At 50.8% G+C, this 20422-nt stretch overlaps 1 protein-coding gene across 3 annotated transcripts in view; it reads right to left on the minus strand.

The window, feature by feature from the left end:
* The window catches only part of BRCA2 (BRCA2 DNA repair associated), a 2020919-nt gene that overhangs the window by 1176081 nt on the left and 824416 nt on the right, over positions 1 to 20422 (minus strand). For all 3 annotated transcript variants that reach the window (XM_069639263.1, XM_069639261.1, XM_069639262.1), the window contains one exon: positions 15239 to 15663. In XM_069639263.1, the coding sequence (XP_069495364.1) occupies positions 15239 to 15663 (425 nt within the window). The remainder of the gene's footprint in view (positions 1 to 15238; positions 15664 to 20422) is intronic.

Here is a 20422-nt window from a genome sequence, read left to right on the forward strand (position 1 = left end):
GGAGGGGTGTGTCCTCAGCACCACCCTCGTCTCGTGGAATGTCAGGCAGGGTGCTTTGCAGGAGAAGGCATGGATCGCTGCCACTCGTCGTCTGGAGGTGACGGCCACAAGAAACGCTGTCTTCCACACTAGGAACTTCAACGGTGCCGAATACAGAGGTTTGAATGGCGACCCCATGAGCCTGCTCAGCACCACGTTGAGCTCCCACGCCGGCGGGAAAGATCAGAACAGTCCCTTCATAAACTACTTCACCAGGCGATGAGACCACAGAGATGATCGCCCCGGAGTTCTGGTGTAGCAGGAAATCGCCGCCAGATGTATCTTGATGGAGGCATGAGCTAGCCCTGCCTTGGCCAGCGACAGTAGGTACGGCAGCACTTGAGGGGCGGTAATTCGCAGAGGGTTAATCTTCTGTGCACGGCACCAGACAGAGAACCTCTTCCATTTGTGTCCATAGCGCTTGAGAGTTGAGGATGCCCTGGTCTTTGGTAGCACCTCCTTGCAGTCCGCCGTGATATCGTACCTTCCAAGCTATAGTGCTGCAGGAGCCAGGGATGCAAGTTCAGCAACCCTGGGTCGTGGTGGAGGATGGCGCCTGCCTCCTTCTCTGGCGAGGAGATCCGCGTCCGTCGGCAGTTTGACTGGGGGGGATGCTGACATGTCCAGAAGGTTCGGGAACCAGATCTGCCTCGGCCACGCCTGTGCGACGAGGATCATCCTGCACCGGGACCACCTGAGTAGGTTGATGAGTTGCAGCAGCAACAGCAACGGTGGGAACGCATACAGGAACAGGCCGTCCCAGGGGAATGAGAAGGCATCGCCCATGCTCCCCGGCTGGGGAAACCTTCTGTCGAACCTCCGGCACTTGGTGTTCGTCGCTGTCACGAATAGGTCGATCTGGGGATTGCCCCATCGTTGGAAAAGTGGATCCACTTGATGCTGACACAGTTCCCACTCGTGGCACGAGCGCAGCTCCCTGCTGAGCGAGTCGGCGATGGTGTTCTTTATTCCTGCTAGATGGAAGGGTACCAGAAACATCCCTTAGGCAACGGCTCAGTGCCACAGATCCTGCGCTTCCTTGGATAGGGCTGGGGATCTGGTGCCTCCCTGCTTCCGGATGTAAAACATTGTGGTGGTGTTGTCGGTGAAGATCCGTACCACCTTGCCCTTGAGGGATGGGAGGAACGACCTGAGGGCCCAGAACACGGCTCAGAGCTCCAGGACATTGATGTGTAGTGACCTCTCCTCTGGAAGCTAAAGGCCTCTTGCGTGGAGATCTATGGTGTGCACTCCCCATCCCTCCAGGGAGAAGTCCGTCATCACCGTCTCCTGATGTGCTGGGGTCTGGAAGTCCATACCCGCCGCCAGATGCGCGCGGGTGCCCCACCACCGGATCGCTTGGCGGAAGGTCTCGTTGAGCGAGATCCTGTCTTCGAAGCTGCCCGCTACCTGCATCCAACGGGCGTCGAGGAACTCTTGCAGTGGGCGCATCCGCAACCTGCGCAGGCGCACGAGGTAGATGCACGAGGATATCATGCCGAGCAGGGACTTGATGGACCTCACCCTGGCCACGTCCATGGTCGACAGCCATTGCACCTTACCCAGGATGTCCTTCGTCCTTTCCTCCGACGGAGAAGTCAATCGCGCCACTGTGTCGAGCCTGGCTCCCAGGAACAGGGCGACTTGCGACGGCACCAAGTGGGATTTCGCGAAGTTGATCGAGAATCCCAGATCCGTGAGCAGTTGGACGGTCTTTGCTGTGTGCACGACGGTGAGTTCTCTTGTCTTTGCTCGGATGAGCCAATCGTCCAGATAGAGGTAGACATGGATCCCCTGCAGGCGCAGCTGTGCCGCCACTGGTGCTAGGCACTTGGTGAATACCCTGGGCGCCAACTTCAATCCGAAGGGAAGGGCCTTAAACTGATAGTGTCGCCCTTGGACGCCAAATCTCAGGAACTTTCGATGTCCTTTTAGAATGGGGATGTGAAAGTAGGCATCCTCCAAGTCCAGCGACGATAGGAAGTCACCTTCCTCCAGCTGTCCCAGTACGTGCTGGAGGGTGACCATCCGGAACTTCTGGGACTTGATGTACTTGTTTAGACGACAAAGGTCCAGGATGGGTCGCCAGCCGCAGGTCTTCTTTCTTAGAAGGAAGTATCGTGAGTACACTCCGGAGCACCGGAGCCTCTTTGGGAAGAGATTGATGGCTCCTTTCTTCAGCATCACCCTTACTTCCAGCAGCAGTTGAGAGACGTGGTTTTCCTTCCTGGCCACGGGTGGAATGCGGGGGCACTTCTTTAGAAACTCGAGAGTGTGCCCGCGGGCCAGGGCATCCAGCACCCATTGGTCGGTGGAGATGGACTTCCACACGCTGACAAACTTCGCCAGCCGGCCTTCCACCGGGGTGCTCAGGTGGGGGCCCGACGCTATGGCCGGTTCAGTCCTGCTCGGCAGCGGCCTTGTCGCCTTGGCCTCCTTGGTGATGACAACGAGATCCTCCTGACTTGCCGCGTCCTCTGTAGGCCTCCTGCACGAGGAGCGGGCCGCCTGACGGGACGTCGAGGAGCCGCCGCTGAATCCTTTGGAGGCACCTTGCTTGCCTCCGGAGTTCCGAAAGGGCGGCCGTCATTGCTGCAGAACACCCAAGACCCGAGCCTTCTCCATGTCGGCCTTGATGGCCTGCAGTGACTCGTCCACTGTCTTGCCACAACAGGTTGTGGCCCAGGTACCGGCTGCGACGGGCACGACGGTTGGGGAGTGGAATCCTCCGCCTCCACGGGCTCCTCGTCGACAACACCGTCGCTTTCTTCGTCCGCCTCATCGAAAGGCATGTCCAGAACTCTGGTCTGCACGTCTTGGTGGAAATCGGTTGCCTTGAGCCAATCACGCCGGCGAAGGTAAACACCATTGCCCATCTGGCGAAAACCGGTGCAAGCAATGTCCGTGGCCACCGTTATGGCATGGTCCAACGCTACCTCACCTTCCTGTAGGATCTCCAGGGCCTCAGCGATCCGGTCGTCCGGGAGGAAGTCCAGCAGGCGAGCGATCTTAAACCACAGCTCCCTGTCGTAGCGGCCCACAATCGCGAGGGCGTTGGCCACTTTAATCGTCATCGCCGCCGACGAGATGACCCGCTGTCCCATGGCGTCCAGTTTTTCCCCTCTCTGTCCGGCGGGGAGGTCGAAGTTGAAGCCGTCGCCCCTGCCGCTTTCTTCTTGGCCGCCACGGAGACAACTTAATCCGGGGTCGGCTGTGCCCTAAGGCACATGGGGGCAGAATCCGGGACCCGGTACTTCTTCTCGTACTGGTGTCTCTTGGCAGGAGTCCTGGACGGGTTCTTCAGGAGCGACAGCCCCTCGTCCCAATTGTCGTCAAGTAATGGGATCGAGAGGACCGTCTTCCTCTTGGCCTCACGCCGTTGATAGAGGAAACATTCCTCCTTCTGTTCCTAGGGGCAGAGCTGGAAGAGCTTGGATGCCTTGGCGATCATGCCATGGAAGGAGCCAATTTCGTCGGGTGCAGAGGCCCGAGGAAGTGGTGATGGAAGGCCCATCCCGTCGTCACCACTGTCGTCATCCGTCCCAGTCGTGGCCGTCTCCGTTCCCGTGTCATCCCTCGGAGCAGGAGAAGGAGATGAAGGCTCAAAGTCAGTGAAGGCTGAAAGGACGGGGGGGATGAATTCTCCTCCGCTTGCTTGGAGGGCTACCTGACGGTCCAGGCTCCGCTGGATCGTCCGTTGGGAATAAGGGCAACCTTGTCCTTATCTCCGTACAAAAGGCCTGGATCGCCATCAACATTGCTCCAGAGTTGTCTTGTGGCCCAGGTACCGGCTGCGACGGGCGCGACGGTTGGGGGAGTGGAATCCTCTGCCTCCACAGGCTCCTCGTCGACACCACCGTCGCTTTCTTCATCTGCCTCGTCGGGATCCCTCCCGTGGGACCGGCCCTCCTCGAACTTCTTGTTCAGGATCTTCGTGACTCCAGCCAATTCCTCTTCAGAGGCTGTATCTGTGTCTGTGATGGCCACCGGGTCCCCCCCTCTTTTTCCACCCAGGGTTTCACGGGGGTCTGATTCCCTCTGAGGTGGCAGGGAAAAATATAGGCCCTGAGGTCGCCTCCACTGGGGAAGCCTCCACGACTCCCTCGATAGAGGCCTTAGCCGGGTGAATCAGGGCCTTTGAGACTTTGGGCGCGCTTGAGGCATTCACCTTGGGGGGTGGGGGGGTCACCGCCTCGCTCCCCCTTGGTTGTCTCCGTCGGGATCGACCGGGGCTTCTCCCGAAGCTTACCTGGGTTCTCCGATTTCCTCTTCCGCGAGCCAGAGCGCTGGCTCGTGGTTGATGGCGTTGGTGAAAGTGCGCCCTGCCTGGCAACCGAGGAGCCCGACAGATCGGCGCTCCCAGTGCCCCCGGACTCGCGGTGCTTTGCCTTTTGTTGGGTCGCCGGAGCGCCCTCAAAGGTCTTCGAAGCCCACTCGGACTTCTTCTCACCTACTGCTGGGCTCTTCCCTTCCAGCCAGTTGGTGAGGCGGATACGCCGATCCTTCATAGTCCACTCGGACATGTTCATGCAAAACGCACAGTCCTTCTCCACGTGCGTTTTGTCTTTGTGAAGGCAGTAGAGGCATCTGGAATGCTCATCCTCCTTGAAGACATTCTGCAATCTGCATCCAGGGCAGCTCCTGAACTGCTTGGATCCGGGTGTCGTGTTTCCTTTGTCCTGGGCCATGTCCACGCGGGTTAGGCCTCAAAGATCTTCCGGAATCCTCCAAGAAGCAAAATTCGATGAGAACTTCGCCCTTGAGGGTGTAGAAAATTCCAAAACGTGTCCCCGTTGATCAGAAGTAGAAACGGTGGAGCTTGAGGCTTGATTGACCGAAAAAATGAGATTAAACTCTTTGAAAAAAAGAAAAAAAAAAAAAAGAAAAAAAATAAATCGCAAAACGCAGTAAAAACTCGAGAGCTATAGCACGAGGACTCCCAACACTTGAACGTGCGGTAAAAATCTGAAGATGGCTGCCAGAAGAGGGGCTTAGGTAGAGGGCAGTCATTGACTGGGGGCAGTATGACCCAGAGACCAGTGATTGGTTACTAGGACAAAGACAGTTCAGAAAAAAAACTAACTGATTTTTTCTTTACCAAGGATTCCCAGCCTGACTGGGAATAATCATGAGCATGTGAATCCATGCCAGACCCGATGCTGGAGAATGGATGGTATGGGGCATCAGCTCATGCAAAGGCATTTGTGGATTAGATATTTTTGGGAGCCTTCTATTAAAAATAGGATTTCGGATTCCAAGATGACTGTGTGACGTGCCGACGGCAGCTCCTGAGCCTGAGGCCTGGTTTGGGTGGCCGCACCACCAACACCCCCCCACACCGAGTGTTAGGGAGAATTCTCTCTTTAGGTTGAGTTTCCTAACCTAGTGAGTCCCCCAGCAGCTTTGCTGGATTTCTGGAGTTTGTTTTTTTCTCCTGCCAAGAGTGAGACTCTTTCTCCCACTCTTGGACATGATTTATGGTGTTCCTTTGACTGTTAATGTGTTTTATGTGCTATGGGGTCCTTTACTCCATAGGGTCTCATGTGTTTTTAATATGTGTGTTACACAGCACCCTCCGTGCAGTAACACAGGGGTGTCATAGTGACACCCCACCATAGACTCCATACCTTGGGACTGACTACTGTCTCCCAGGGCATGTAAAGTCACCATTGGCTTTGCTAGTCCCATATTATTAACAGAAACTAGTACAAACCATCATATTGTGGGCTGGTCGGGGCAATTCGATTGCCCCGGGGTCTGTTAGTCGAGGGGGCACGTCTCCGTCCCCCCTGATCGAGTTTTTGCTGGTGGCAGTGGATACTACTTTTTATATTCGACCGTGAATATATCCCTATGGGATTTTCCCATTGTTCGAGGCTACCAACTTTAATTATTTAATTCTCATAGCCTCAAACATACCGCTGGTTTATTTATTTAATATTAATTCGATGGTTGGTATTTTTTGCCAGGACTCCATTCTAAAATGGCGTTTGTGTTCTCTTCTGTGACTCCAACCCAAGTCGAGCCCTTTGTTCCACTTTTTGGCGGGCTTCTCCACAGAAGCCTCCAAAAGTGGTGCCACTCTGTCTGGGTACCACAGAGGGTGTGGGAGGGGGTTTAGGCACCCTGGACTGAGTTACCTTGGTAACTCAAGTCGCACTCGTGTGATTGGCCCAAGTGGTGGGCTCACCACTTAGCATGTTTGATTGACAGCTAGGCTGAGTGAAAGGGGGTGTGCTGCATAAAAGCAGGGCTTTGCGGACTGGAACTTCAGAAGTCGCCACAGGACCTGAGAATCCGGCGAGGGAGAAGCTGAGCCGACCTACCACGACGACACCACCGGTGGAGCCCTGCGGAACCGACTCACCACTTCCCGACAACAGAGAAGATCTCCCGGCTGGAGAGGCTTCTTCCCCTGACTGGTGGGCACAACCAGTTTACCTTCCTTTCCTCGCATCCCAGGACGCCTTGTGGTCGAATTGCCCGTGCCAAGCACGCCGGCAACCGGATAGCCACTTACCACTGGACCGCGAATAAAAGGACCGCTCCTTTTACCCGAGAACTCCACGGATGGTTTCTTCCCTGGCAGTGCAACGGACTCCTGCCTTCCTCCCCGACGAGATCCTCTCTTCCCCCGGACGAAGCACCGACTTGCATCCGCTGCCAGGAGCAACTGCCCCCCCGCTGGAGTTTTCTCACCACTTTAAAGTACCGTGTCCGCCAGGCCTCCCTTTCTAAAGATTGCTACAAGGTAATAATAATCCCTTAAACTTCTGGACTGGGCTGGCCGCCTTGACCTTCTAACTGGTCCCTTTCTTTTGGTCCAACTCTTTTTGAACCTTTGCAAGACTCTTGTGCACTGCAACCGTGTGACATTGGACACATTTCGTTTTGATCCTCTTAAAGTGGATCCAGCCTACTGAACTCACGGTTTTACTTTGCCTACCTCTCCTGTAATGTTCTTAAAAAAAGTGTTGGGATCTGTTTCAGTTTATACTCTGCTTTTCTCTCCCTGTAAAAAACGAATTATTAGAGTGCCATCTGCGTTAAGCGCTCACCGCTGTCTGGAAATAAGTGGGGCTTTACTTAAGACTTGTCTAATATTCTTCTAACGGAGTGTATATCTTTTAGTGACCGTGTTTTGGAATTGCTTACTATTAGTGCCTGTGTGTTTTTCTAGATGTGGTTTTAAATAAATAATTATATCTCTTTTACACCAGGCTCTGGTCAGTGTTTACTTGTTCTACTGTGTTCTTTTGACCTATTGTGAATGCTCTGTATACGGCCTGACTCTTCTTGGGGGAAGTCTGACTGCTCAGCCACAGCTACCAAGTGAATCTGTGTGGTACAGACTGCTACCAAGTGGGTTTACTGCCAAACACCTGTAGTCTTAAATATTTTGCAGTGGTCCCAGAGGGAACTGCACAGGTTTCTGCCTAACACTGAGGCTTAGTGCCTGGAGCCAGCAAGCACCGGAGACCACAGCGGTACAGCCTCCGCGGCGCTCCGGAGCCACGAAGCGTTGCCGAGACGCGGCTTGGGGGGGGGATCCCTCTACCCTCCCCCCAGGAGGCAGGACGAGTGCCGCAGGTGGCGGGAGAGCCCGCGAAGAGGAGCCGGGCCCCGGCGTCGCACCAGAGCCATGCGGAAGGGAGGGGCAGGTAATACCTGCCACCATGCCACCCTCCGCACCCCTGGGGGGGAGTGAGCAGTAGGCTCCAGCAGTTACGGGCAAGGTTGGTGGAGGCACGCCAGAGCTCCGGTGCGCCTCAGGAAGAAAGCGGATAGGAGGGGTGGGCCTCCCGACCCCGGAAGAGCACCCATACCAGTGGCAGCTCTTACAGCAGACGGTACCTCAGGCATGGACAGAGTGTTCAAGGAAAGGACACCGACGCCTGGCACCGCCCCACCTGTGTCAAGCCCACGCCGGAGCAGAGGTGAGGAGTATGGCTATGGGGAAGAAAGGGAGAGAGGAGGACTGAGCGCACCCACCAAGTGAAGAGAGCAGGCCCCTATAAAGGGAAGGAGTGTGGGGGTGCCCAGATGAGCGACTGGGAACGAGCAAGCACCGGCCGCCACCGAGGTGGAGAGTAGTGGCGTTGGCAAGAGCGAGACCCCGGTTGGCCTAAAGACCCCCGCGCAGCTGGCATGACCAAGAATCTGGAGGACAGTGAGGCCCCCCAAACGAGAGAGGCTGTTCATCCCGGGAGCGACCCCCAGGGAACTTTGACTGCGCTCTGGCCAGCAACGGAGGGCAGAGACCTGGGCAAAGGAGGGGGTGAACAGTCGAGGGAGGCGCGGGATAAGGAAGGACCGGAGGCACCGATGCAGATGACAAGAGAAGACCTCAGAGGGGAAATGAAGAACCTGAGGGACTTCCTGGGCAAAACTTTTCAAGAGCAATTTCAATTGATGAGGAGCGACCTAAACACGGCACTGGGAGAACTGTGGAAGGAGACGGCGCAGCTGGGGGAGAGGACAGATCTATTGGAAAGGGGCCTCCAAGAGTGCGAAAGGGACAGAATAGCGAATGGTGAGGCCATAGATGGACTGGACATTGGACATTGCAACAAGGAACTTTGAGGCAATGATCAAGGACTTGGAGAACAGTTCTCGGAGGGTCAACATCCGGATAAAATCGTTGCCTGAGACAGTCACGATAAACAATTGAAGGGGGAGGTCCAAGGGGTCTTTGTGGGGCTCCTGGGGGAGGAATCCCTGGGTGTGATTGAACTAGTCAGGGTCCACAGGGTGGGCCGGACCCCGGGAGGACCTAACACCAGACCACAAGATGTTTTGGCTGCCTTTGCTCGGTATAGTCAAAAGGAAGCAGTATTGAGAGTGGCGAGGCAGAGTGAACTGGTGCTTTATAAAGGGCAAGAAATCTCTTTGTTCCAGGATTTGGCCACCAGTACGCTGGTGAAGAGAAGGCATATGGGCCCGGTTGTAAGGGAGCTGGCCAAGAAGGGGATAAAGTACAAATGGTCCTTCCTTCCCATTCGGGTTGGTTTTCGAGTGGGAGGGGAGCCAGAGGCGAGCTACTACCCTTCAGGAGGCAGCCAGTATAATCCGACTGGAGCTGGAAGATGGGGGGGGTAAGGAGGGGAGCCCCCCCCGACCCGGGGGAAACAAAGGGAGAGGGGCAGACCATGGGTATGGTCCACGGTGGGGGAGGGGACTCATGTTAGGAGGAAGGTGGCGCTGCGGGGGCCAGCTCTGGGGGAATCTGGTGGGATCAAAGAGGGGAAGGGTAGGGGCAGTGCGGGGGAACCTGGGTGCATAGACTCTCAATAGGAGGCCTTATTTTGGGGAGGGTGGGAACAGGGGCCTTCTATGGGGGCCTGGGAGGATGGAGTTGAAAACATCCTGGAACGATTAAGGGCGGGAGTGTCCGAGGGGGCGGGGTGGATGGGTAGGGGGGACTGGGGAGGGGGCAGTCCCACCCTAAGTTGGGGATTCAGGGTGGGGAAGGGAAGGGGGGCGGAGGGGTGTTTGGGGGGCACCATAGCAGCCAATGGAGTAGGATGGATTTGGGGGAATGGGAGGATGGAGACGAGAGGGGGGTAGGAGGGAGAGGAGATCAGTTCCCCCACAGGAGGGGGGTATGCCCAGGGCAAACCTGGTGAAGGGATGGCAGGATGGCCAAGGAGGGCGCAGCGGGCTTCAACTCAGCCTTTAGGTGGTTAACACATAATGTGAGGGGGCTAAACTCCCCCCTCAAAAGAACAAAACTGGAGCAATTTACCAGGTCCCACAAGCCGGATGTGCTGGTATTGCAAGAGACCCATTTACTAAGGCAGGACCAGGGCCGACTGCGACTGAAGGGCTTCCCACAGATACTGTTTGCATCGGGTCCTACAAAGAAAGGGGGGGTAGCCCTGGCTTTTGAGAGGGGGATAAACTTTAGAACCCAGGCTATTCTTAGGGACACTAACGGGAGATATATTATGGTGAGGGGTGAGATAATGGGCTTGTCCTATACTATTGCATCGGTGTATGGCCCTAATGTGGGTCAGGACCGGTTCTTGCGCGAAACCCTGGACATCCTAGAGAACTTTGCGAGGGGACAAGTGATACTGATGGGAGACTTCAATCTTGCCAATCTTGCCTGGGATAGGAGGCGGGATCGGTCCCAGCATGAGAGAGGTGGGGGCGGTGTGTTGGCTTCTCCCCAGCTGAAGGAGAGATGGGAGGAGACGGGCCTACAAGATGCATGGAGGGTATTACGGGGAGAAGAGGAGGGGTTTACGTTTCTCTCTCATGTACACAGAACCCAGTCCCGAATTGATTACATCTAGGTATCCGCTAGCCTGGCTGGGGAGGTGGAGTCTGTCGAGGTGGGTCCTCTGGGGATAACCAACCACAAGGTGATGCAGATGACAATGCGGCTTGCGAAGCGAAGGCCGGGGATGTGGAGCTGGAAATACCCGGGGGGACTCCTGATGGACCAAGTGCTGTGGGAGGAGATTGGAGACAAGATCCGGGACTTCTTTGAGAGGAACAATAGCTTGGACACGAGCAAGAGCACAAGGTGCGACGCCTTCAAGGCGGCTTTGAGTGGGAACTTATCGCTGTGAAGGTGGAGAGAAACAGGCTAATGAGAGGTCTAGAAACTCAGTTGGAAAAGGAGGTGGAAGCCGCCAACGCGGGTACGGGAAACCCCGACAAGGAAGGTATATACGGAATATAGGTTAGCGGAAGGCCAGCTGGGGATTTTAAGAACCAAAAAGGCGGAAGTAGTAATGCTCAGGGTGAGACAAAAATTCTACGCAAAGGCCAATAAGGCAGACTCACTCCTGGCTCGCCTCCTGAGGGGACAAAGGGAGCAGAAGGTTATAACGGCCATCAAGGACGAGAGGGGAGAGAGACTCACCCGGGCCGAAGAGATAAGGGGGAGACTAGTTGAATTCTATGAAGCGCTGTACACTTCACAGAGCCCACAGCTATGGCCAGAGAGAGTTCTTGAGGGCCCTGCCTCTCCCGCGACTATCCCGGGAGGAAAGCAATGATCTGGGCCGACCTATCACGGAGGCCGAGGTAAGAGCTACCATAGTGTCACTCCACTGTAACAAGGCTATAGAAAACCTACTCCCATTTATTGGTCCCGCACTTAACACAATTATTCAACACGTTTAGAGCAGGGGGCGGAATTACCCCCTCGATGGAGGAGGCGAAAATTACGCTTATCCATAAAGTGGGGAAGGACCCGGAAGAATGTACTTCCTATCGCCCTTATAAACACAGAGGCAAACATTTTTACTAAAATATTGGCAAAGTGCTTGGAAAAGCACCTGCCCTCGCTGATCCACCAAGACCAGGCAGGATGCAGGCTTGGAAGGCAAACCGCCGACAATATCAGGCGGGTGGAAGTCACGAAAGACAACCACTCCGGCGATCCTTTTAGAGCTTGATGCTGAAAAAGCGTTTCATCGGGTGGAGTGGTCGTTTTTATTCCAGGTAATGGAAAAAATGGGCCTGGGGACGGGTTTCATAAATATGGTCACTCTAATTACAAGAATCCCACGTCGTGTATTTTGGTAAATGGAGAAATGTCTCACCCATTCAGACTGAAGCGGGGGATGAAACAGGGGTGCACCCTTTCCCCGTTGCTTTATGCAATATACTTGGAGCCCTTGCTCCTGGCAATATGAGAGGCAGACAATATTCAGGGTATACCATTTGGGGGAGCCCAGCATAAGGTAGCGGCTTTTTCCGACGACATGTTGCTCACATTGGCGAACCCAAAGGAGTTAATCAAGGTAAGCATAGAATTACTGACCAAATTTGGGGAGCTCTCGGGTCTGCGGGTTAATTTCCAGTAATCAGAGTTAATGAACCTGTCCTTAGGGGGGCATGAAGAGGAGGAGACAAGGGCAAACTCCCCGTTCAGATGGAGGCCGGCCAGGCTGCGATATTTGGGGGTGAGGATAACCCCTTTGCTGGCGGCCTGGTGTCATGACCCTTGCCCCTGGCCCTCACTGGCAAGTCAGCCTTCCAGTTAGGGCCAGGTCAAAGGCCTTAAAACCTCATCCCCGTTCAGATGGAGTCTGGCTGGGCTGCAATATTTGGGGTTGAGGATAACCCCCTTGCTGGCGGGCTAGTGTCATGACCCTTGCCCCTGGCCCTCACTGGCAAGTCAGCCTTCCAGTTAGGGCCAGGTCAAAGGCCTTAAAACCTCATCCAAGACTCTCTTGGATTCAGTCCTGGCGCCTTTGGCGCCAGGCTCATAACCATCATGAAGACCAACATTAGAATGGGACTATTTACTTGGGACTATTAAACTTGGGGGGGGGGGAGGTTCAGCCAACATGGAGGCACACACATAGCTCAGTTACAAGGAACTGAACTATGCGGTTTAGTCTTTTGGGTGTGGCAGGCCTGGGACTACTTTACCTGGACTACTTTGGATGTGGCAGACCTGGGACTACTTTACCTGAGACTATTTAAACTGCACCCAAAACAGCAGAACATGCTTTGCGTTATGCTGCTGTGGGCAGCGTAACGCTCACCGTGTCCAGTTCTTTGATGCCAGCTTACCTGAAACCAAGGACCTGCAGAGAGTGAAAGAACACTATAAAACTTACCTGGAACAGTATCCTGTCTTCAATCCATCGCCGACTTCAGTTCCACTCACCTGAAGGTACGAACTCCATCATCCGGTACCGCATGCATCCTGGAATACCATAACCTGGAAAGAGGAGAAAGAAAGACAGCATTAGTAAGCGTTTCCTCACGTTTCCTCCCGAATGAAGAAAGCCACACAATTCTTACCTGGGTAGTCATCTCCTGGTCAGTATCATTGCTGGAACATTACGGCGCTCGGTGAGGAACATCGCAACCTGCAAGGAGAGAAAAGACACAGGTTAGCAATATAAAAGGTGAAACAGCGCCGCGCCGCGCATCACGCATTACTCACCGGACAGCATCGCGCACACCGCGCTTTCGCCTACCGGCCCATGCTCATCTTCAAACTGCATGACAACACCAAAATTCCTTTCCATACCTAAAAGGAAAGAAGCAAGACATTATTATTCGAACTAAGAGGAACATAAGAACTGCATATAAGCAGCAAACCTACGGGGTCGAAGCAGGCCTGGATTCCCACAGTGGGGCTTGCACCAGTGAAGTAACTTGGTCGCTGCTCGCCCCCCACATCTACGCGCCCTTGCCACGAGGAGCAGGACAGAGAATCCACCTTTTACAATATTAAGACCCATCTTTAACCAGAGGCCTTACCAAGGGTCCTGGAGAGGGTTCGAGAGTGCAAATCATCCAACCAGGGCTGGGTGGCGTCCCCGTGGATACCGTGTGAGCGTAACAGCTAGCTGGTACGGAGCGAACTATGAGCCCATGTTATCAGCAATCAAAAAATACCTCAGGAAATGGGGTGCCCTAAGGATATCCTGGTTGGGAAGAGGGTCAGTTCTCAAAATGGTGGTTCTCCCCGGGTACTTTATCTATTTCAAGCTATTCCCCTGCCTGTCCCGGCAAACTTCTTTAAGAAATTAGATTGGGCGGTCAAGGAATTTGTCTGGGAGGGCAGGAGACCTTGCTTGTCCAGGCGGCTACTTATGGCGTCCTGGGGGGAAGGCGGCCTAGCTTTCCCCAGCTTTCGCCGTTACCATGAAGCTGCACAGCTTAGGGTATTTAGGGAATAGTTTGCGGAGGCCTACCTTAAACATTGGGTGAAAATGGATAGAGCAGTTGCCCGACACCATCTGGGCGAAGTACTGTGGCTTCCACGAATGCTGAGACCACCTCACCTCTACCTTAGTGCCATTACGAAGGGAGTGGTGGACAGCTGGGACAGGGCGGTGGAGAAGTGGGGGATTACGACCTTCCCATCGCCGTTCACCCCCATCTTCAATAACGGTGACTTCACACCGGGGTTGGAAAAAGGTGTTCCTGAAGTGAGAGTTGCAGAACTCCGAGGGACATGTTTTGTGGCAAAAGGGTGAAAACTTTTGAGGAATGTAAACAGGAGTTTGGGGTGGGCGAGCAGGAGAGGCACCGATATTTCCAGATTAGGCACTGGGTCATGTCAGTGGAGGTAAGGAAGGCTGCTACGCGTGACCGAACGCAATTTGAACAGTTTCTTCTAACGCATGAAGGGTCCAGAGGGTTAATATCAGATCTCTATAGGCAGTTAGAGTGCGCCGGTCCGAAAATCACCTGAGCGTACATCAGGGGATCGGAACCGCAACCGGGGGTTAGAATGGAACGAGAGGACTGGGAGAGGTTATGGAAGCAGATACCAAAAGGTGGCAAAAGCGATCCAGTTGCAAGAGGCCTGGTATAAGTATATGTATGGCTGGCACTACACCCCAGCCCGCCTACATGCAATGTACCCGGCAACCTCTGGGAAGTGTTGGAGTGGATGTGGGGGGGAAGGTACAGCAACTCATATATGGTAGGACTGCCCCACTATCCGGCCTTTTCGGTGCGATATCGCACGGGCTCTGTCTCAGGTACTGGGGGAGGGAGCCAGCCAGGATCCCCGGAAGATTCTACTGGGGAAGGGAGTGCAGGAGGGCGAAGAGGAGAGGCGAGGGAGTACAAAGGCGAAGGTGCTTTTCACTCTGGCCGCGATGGCCCTTATTGCGCAGAGGTGGAAGAGTCCAACGATTCCGACTGAGCAAGGCTGGTTAAGGAAAATATGGGACATAGTCTCGATGGAATGGGCAACGTATGCGGCCAATAATAAGCTGGAGAACTTCTCTGCGGATTGGGGAGAGACACTGATCTATTTGAAAGGGGAATTTAGGGAACAGTGGTGCCCCCAAAGATTCAAGTTGTTGGACATCTACGGTTAAGGGCTGGAAGGGGAAGATCGGGAGGGAAGGACCATCGGTGCTATGGCAAAGGTTGGGGAGGGGGGTCTCAGTTTGAAGATGTTTTTGATCCGTTTTCTTTATTAAGATGAAAATAATAAAAAAAGTTTTAAAAAAAAATAGAATTTCGCTTTTGGAAGGGTAATGATCAGAAAGCAGCTGGAGAGTGCAGAACAATGCGACCAGAAGAAAAATAAGAAGGTGGTGATGTACCCGATACGCCACCCCCTGAGGCTACAGGAAATTCATCAAGCAACTTGGCAAATAAAAGACCATTAGAACACTGAAATCCCAAAATGAAGAGTGATGGGAGGCGGACAGGAAGGTACAATAAAAGTAATTAAAAGGTAGTTAGCAACTGACAATACCTTGATTGTTATGTTCGCCATCTCCCAAGAGAGTGGAGTACTGCGCAGTGCCGCTTTCTGTCACAGGCACATTGCTTTCCACCCTTCTAGCATTTGGTTCTTCCATTTGGTCATGCTCAATTCTGGTATCATCTTTGAATGTATCAAATGTTGCTGCATTACCAGACTCTCCAGGGGTTCTAGCTTTAGTTGTACATGGTGGGACGAACGTCTTTACTGATTTGCAGGGTACATGCACGTTTTTCAGCTTCTCGCTCTCTGTGGCTAACGTCTTTCCACATGGAGTCATAGGCAGTGATGGATCGGCTGCAGAATGATTACGAAGTTTGTTTTGAAAAATTGTAGTTCTGCCATTAAATCCTTCAAGATCTTTGTCAGGGGCTGTAAAACGGGGAATTCTAGATTCGTTTCTTCCTTTCATGCCACTGTAAAGGGGAAACAATAGTACACTTTGATATGCCTTTAAACACAATATCCAATGCATACGTTCTTTTTATAATTCTGTGCAGTATATAGAGGATTCCTTAAACAATATGCTACCTCCAACTAGAACACCCTCAATGTATAGGCAGAAAAAAAGAACTAGAAAAAAGCAGCACTCTCAAAAGGTTGCATTCTTCAGCATGCACTCGAGTGCAGAGAAGATTTCATAGTCATTGAAAAGAAACACATTTCGACTACATAGGATCAAAAAGGTGGTGGTTCCCTAAAGCGTTACGAAAGAGCGTGTTCTGTAATGCGAGCAGTCATGGCCTGATCAAAACGATTCCATTTTTAAATACCCTTCATGGCTAACGGCCACAACCATGCATGTCTTTTCGGGGTTTGGAGCCCTTGCCCATGCACATTCAGTATAATCCGTATTTAGATTGTAATTCTTACTTTAGACAAGTGAGCCAACAAGTCATGAGTTGTGTGCATTGCTCTTCACTTAATGCGGCACTGCGCCACAAACACCTCAAGAGTGAACAGAGTATAGTTAGGGAGAGTTAGAATATGAGGAGGGACACAATCCTTGTAGGCGTTTGATTATTTAAACAATTGACAACCCATGGCCAAGATAATCACTATGGCAATTCCCACCCAGACCATGCCCCTCTCCGCCCAAAACACACCCTCCTGGGATCTCTCCGAGTTAACTTTTTCGAGTCTTAAAATCAAACTTTGCCCTGTAAGTGCCTCCCAGGGATTTTTCAAAGAAGTTTTCTGAGAGCTAATGGTTTAATTGGTCATGTAAACGTGCTAAAACATTTTAAACTAGGTCTGCCTTCAGCCACTTGATTTATAAGCACTTCGCAGAAGTTGTGATAAAAACAAGCATTAGCAAAGTCAACAGCTTGTGTAGAAGTATTTGACATTTGCAAGGCACTGCTATTATAATGCCCAGGCATTCGCCCCATTTTGCAGCTGCTACCATTGATGGTCAATTAATACCAGGCAGTGCCTGGCAAAAGCAAAAAATGCTCGTTTTAGTTTTTATCTGTTCTGCCAGATATGAAGAGAGAAATGGTTATTTGGCAAGGATTGCAACATTTTGTTTAAGCCATGATTTGGATTGAGAGGCAGATCTCCTGGTTCCATATTCCACATCGCCTCCTACAACAGTTTGATAGCAAAACAATATCACTTTGTTCCCGTGAATAAAAGGTGACCAAATTTGGTATACGGCTTTCCATAGAGGTTGAAACATAATAAAGTCAATCATCTTTCAAAATTGTCCACTTCGATTTCTGATATTTTTTGGCACACACCTATGTCCCTTAGGCTGAAGCACTGCACGCCATACAAATTGCAGAGATTATATCGGGCAAACTCGAAATATCTTTTTAAGGCCGAAAAAGTATTGATGTGTCTCAACATGCGCAGTAGACATGGAGGGACAAGTGTAATTAAAAATAAACGACAAAGCGAAAAAGCATTGCCACTTCCGCATTCCACCCTGTGCGACAGAGATTGCCTCACCTAATCACAACGGAGCCACTCTTACCTGTCTTTACACCCATGGTAGCTCACAATTTGCGTGCCTCATGTTGTCACTTACATTGCACAATATTATGCAATCCTGTCCTCTCTGGGTCGCACTAACGAGCGTTTATCTCGGGCTAATTCCTGCCGTGTCTTAATTGGACCGCATTATCGCTGTGTTCTGCCACGGCCACTTCTGCGTTGCTTACCTACGAGTACGCACCACGTCAACCCTGACACACACCTATAAAGCCTATTTGTCTCGTTCCAGGTGCCCGCAATATGCATGTGAGTTGCATCTCACGTTATATGGCATGTAGCGCTACATCTCATAGCCTCGCCTCCTACTGCACACAGCGCCGCCTTGTCTGCACCTACTGCTTATGACTTATAACTCTCACAGTGCTAATCGTACCGTATCACTAACTACGGACTTTAATCACAACTTGTGTGTGCCAAGTGTTTCTCCGGCAGTGCTGCTCATTTGCATATGTTAGCCCAATCTTTGTCTTATATTGTTGCCAATCACATACTGATGTTCAAACTGTATTGCTCATCAAAGCCACATAGGACGCTCCGCCAGCATTGTTTGTTAGCACTACTTAGCCTTTGACTAAGATCGCTACAGACTGTATATGGTCTAAAAAACTGAATTGCACAAGCCAAGCAATCTAGGCTGCACCACAAGCACCGCTCTCTTAGTGCACCTCAGCCTGCTAACTATTTCGCTGTCATTACGTTATGCTGTCCTAGACTGCCAAACTCCTTCGTATGATTTACGCCACCTGAGCCCCTGTGCTTGTGCTGATCTGTGGCTCATATTAACTAATTCGATGCCTACTGCAGGATCTCCAAGACTTTTTGAAAATTAGAGACACCCTAGCATCGTCCCAGTTTTACTAGCCATAGGGTATATTCCGACCCTTCATCATTATCTTGCACCTATTCTCAGCAGATTTGACCACTAGCGACCTAGTCTTACTAGGACCTACCTTACACTGTACAGTATCTACTTACCTTGATACCAACTGCCTCTCTCCCAATGCCAGCTGACCTACACACCTAGACTATGTATGCCCTCAGCTATCTTATTGGTAAACTGTTGCTTCCTTTACTGGATGCCAGTCGTTATGCTACAGCTTTAGATTCCCTACATACACAGTGTCAGTCTATAATGATGACTACTCATACCTTATCACCACCTTGGATTAAACCTACTAAATTGTTGCCACCTCTCAAGCATAGCCTCCAACCAATCACACCTAACAAATTCCTACCAGAGCTAAATTTGGGAATTAAGTATCCTAATATAGATGCCGTCACCTTCGCAGGCCCTGACTGTACCCTAACTCCAACCCAATGGATTAAACGCTTTGCCACCAAACCAGTACCTAACAAACCATGTTCCATTGGAGTTAGAAACGACAGGCTCGGCTCTAGACTTACCAGAACCTACTCTCTACAGACTAGACTTAACTAAACTCAGTCCTACTCCCTCGCTCAATAACTCCACTTCCAAAACCAACTACACGAATACAAATATAGTCACTTCGACAAAGCCCCGTCCCAATCCTTCTAACACTACTACCCCGATGATCAAAGGCCCCTTAATCAACGCAAGATCAATGGTTGCTCATGCTATAGACATAGCAGACTTCATTAATTCAGCAAAATTAGACTTCTTAGCAATAACTGAGACGTGGCTTCACGCAGTAGCGGGTCCTCTCTTTTACTTGCTATACCCGACAACTACGCATCCTGAGAGCAGATAGAGAAGCCTCTAGAGGTGGTGGCATTGTCTTCCTTGCTAAATCTAGTCTAGGTCACAGAGTATACACTTCACCTCATGTCCTGTCTTGTGAATTGCTCACAGTTAAATTACCTATCACCAATTCACGTACTCTAACGGCTCACCTTATTTATTTATTTATTTATGTAATTTGTGTTTGGTTCATTTACAAAACACATTTTGCAGAACCTTTACAAAGCAAGATACAAACGAAAAAGACCATAAAATAATTACATGTACGTCATACAGATTTACAACATGATCTCAACAAATGTACAAAATTTAAGAAAATTTTAAGAAATTTAAAAAAAGAGGATAGCTAATTAAACACTTTGTTTCCTCCTAATACTTAAAATTTGAGAAACTCATTTTCAATATATTTACAGAAACTAACTAATTCAAATATCAGAGGTTTATGTGTGCCTAGCATCATACATGCCCAAAGAAATTGCATACAATCCTCAAAGTCAATATTCACAAATTTCGAGAGCCGGTTGGTCCTCATTACTTTAAAATGTGGACATTCTAGAATAAGATGTTTCAAAGATTCAATCGGTTCATTACAAAAAGGGAATCGACATTTCAATACCTTTGGCTCACCGTGATTAGACCAATTAGCAGTTCTCTCCCTAGTATTATATAGATTCAGTCGGTACCTAATATATGCTTGACGCGTATGATTACATGGGAATAGAAGTACATGGTCAAAGCGGGGTGTGCGTTGTTTAAGAAAGGCACCATACTCTTTGTACATCTTGTATGTTGATATGCTTTCTATTGTACACCTCCAATTGTGTTCGTAGAGCTTCTTTTTAGCAAACGCAGAGCGCTGGTAAACATCATTTATCGCAATACATAAAGAATTCAAAATACATTACATATTCAAATGATATGTCTTAAAAGAAGCAGAAGAGGCAGAGTTCAACAACCCATTCAAGTCAAAGTCCAAAGTTTTTCAAGGGAAAGCAGATCTTTGCATAGCCAGATAGTTGACGCCATTTCCAGCGCGACGATAATGCAACCAAACCAAACTCGTGACGTAACACAGCATTAGGTATACTCATTGGAAGGTGCATAGCAGATTTTAACAGTGATCCCTGCAAGGTATCCAAGAGTGCGGCAATGTCACTTAGGCACATATCAGTAGCAAAGAGAATGACAGTTTCTATTTTCAAAGTCAGAAATTCTAACATCGGTGTTAATGAAAATGTACAATATTTTGCATAAATCATTCTTAGTTGGGATAGCAAAGGACGCAATTCATTTTTAATTAGTTCTGTCCAGTATTTGATCAAATTTTGAGCAGCTAAATTATAACCCAAATATATCGCACTCAGGGAGCAATGAATTTTAGTTTGCATAATCTCCCATTGAAATCCTTTGCTATTTTGCTTGTTACCAAATTTTAGGATAACTGTCTTTGCAGGATT

Source organism: Ambystoma mexicanum, chromosome 7q (genome assembly GCF_040938575.1).
Source record: "Ambystoma mexicanum isolate Mex_15411 chromosome 7q, UKY_AmexF1_1, whole genome shotgun sequence".
In the NCBI taxonomy this organism is placed as follows: Eukaryota; Metazoa; Chordata; class Amphibia; order Caudata; family Ambystomatidae; genus Ambystoma; species Ambystoma mexicanum.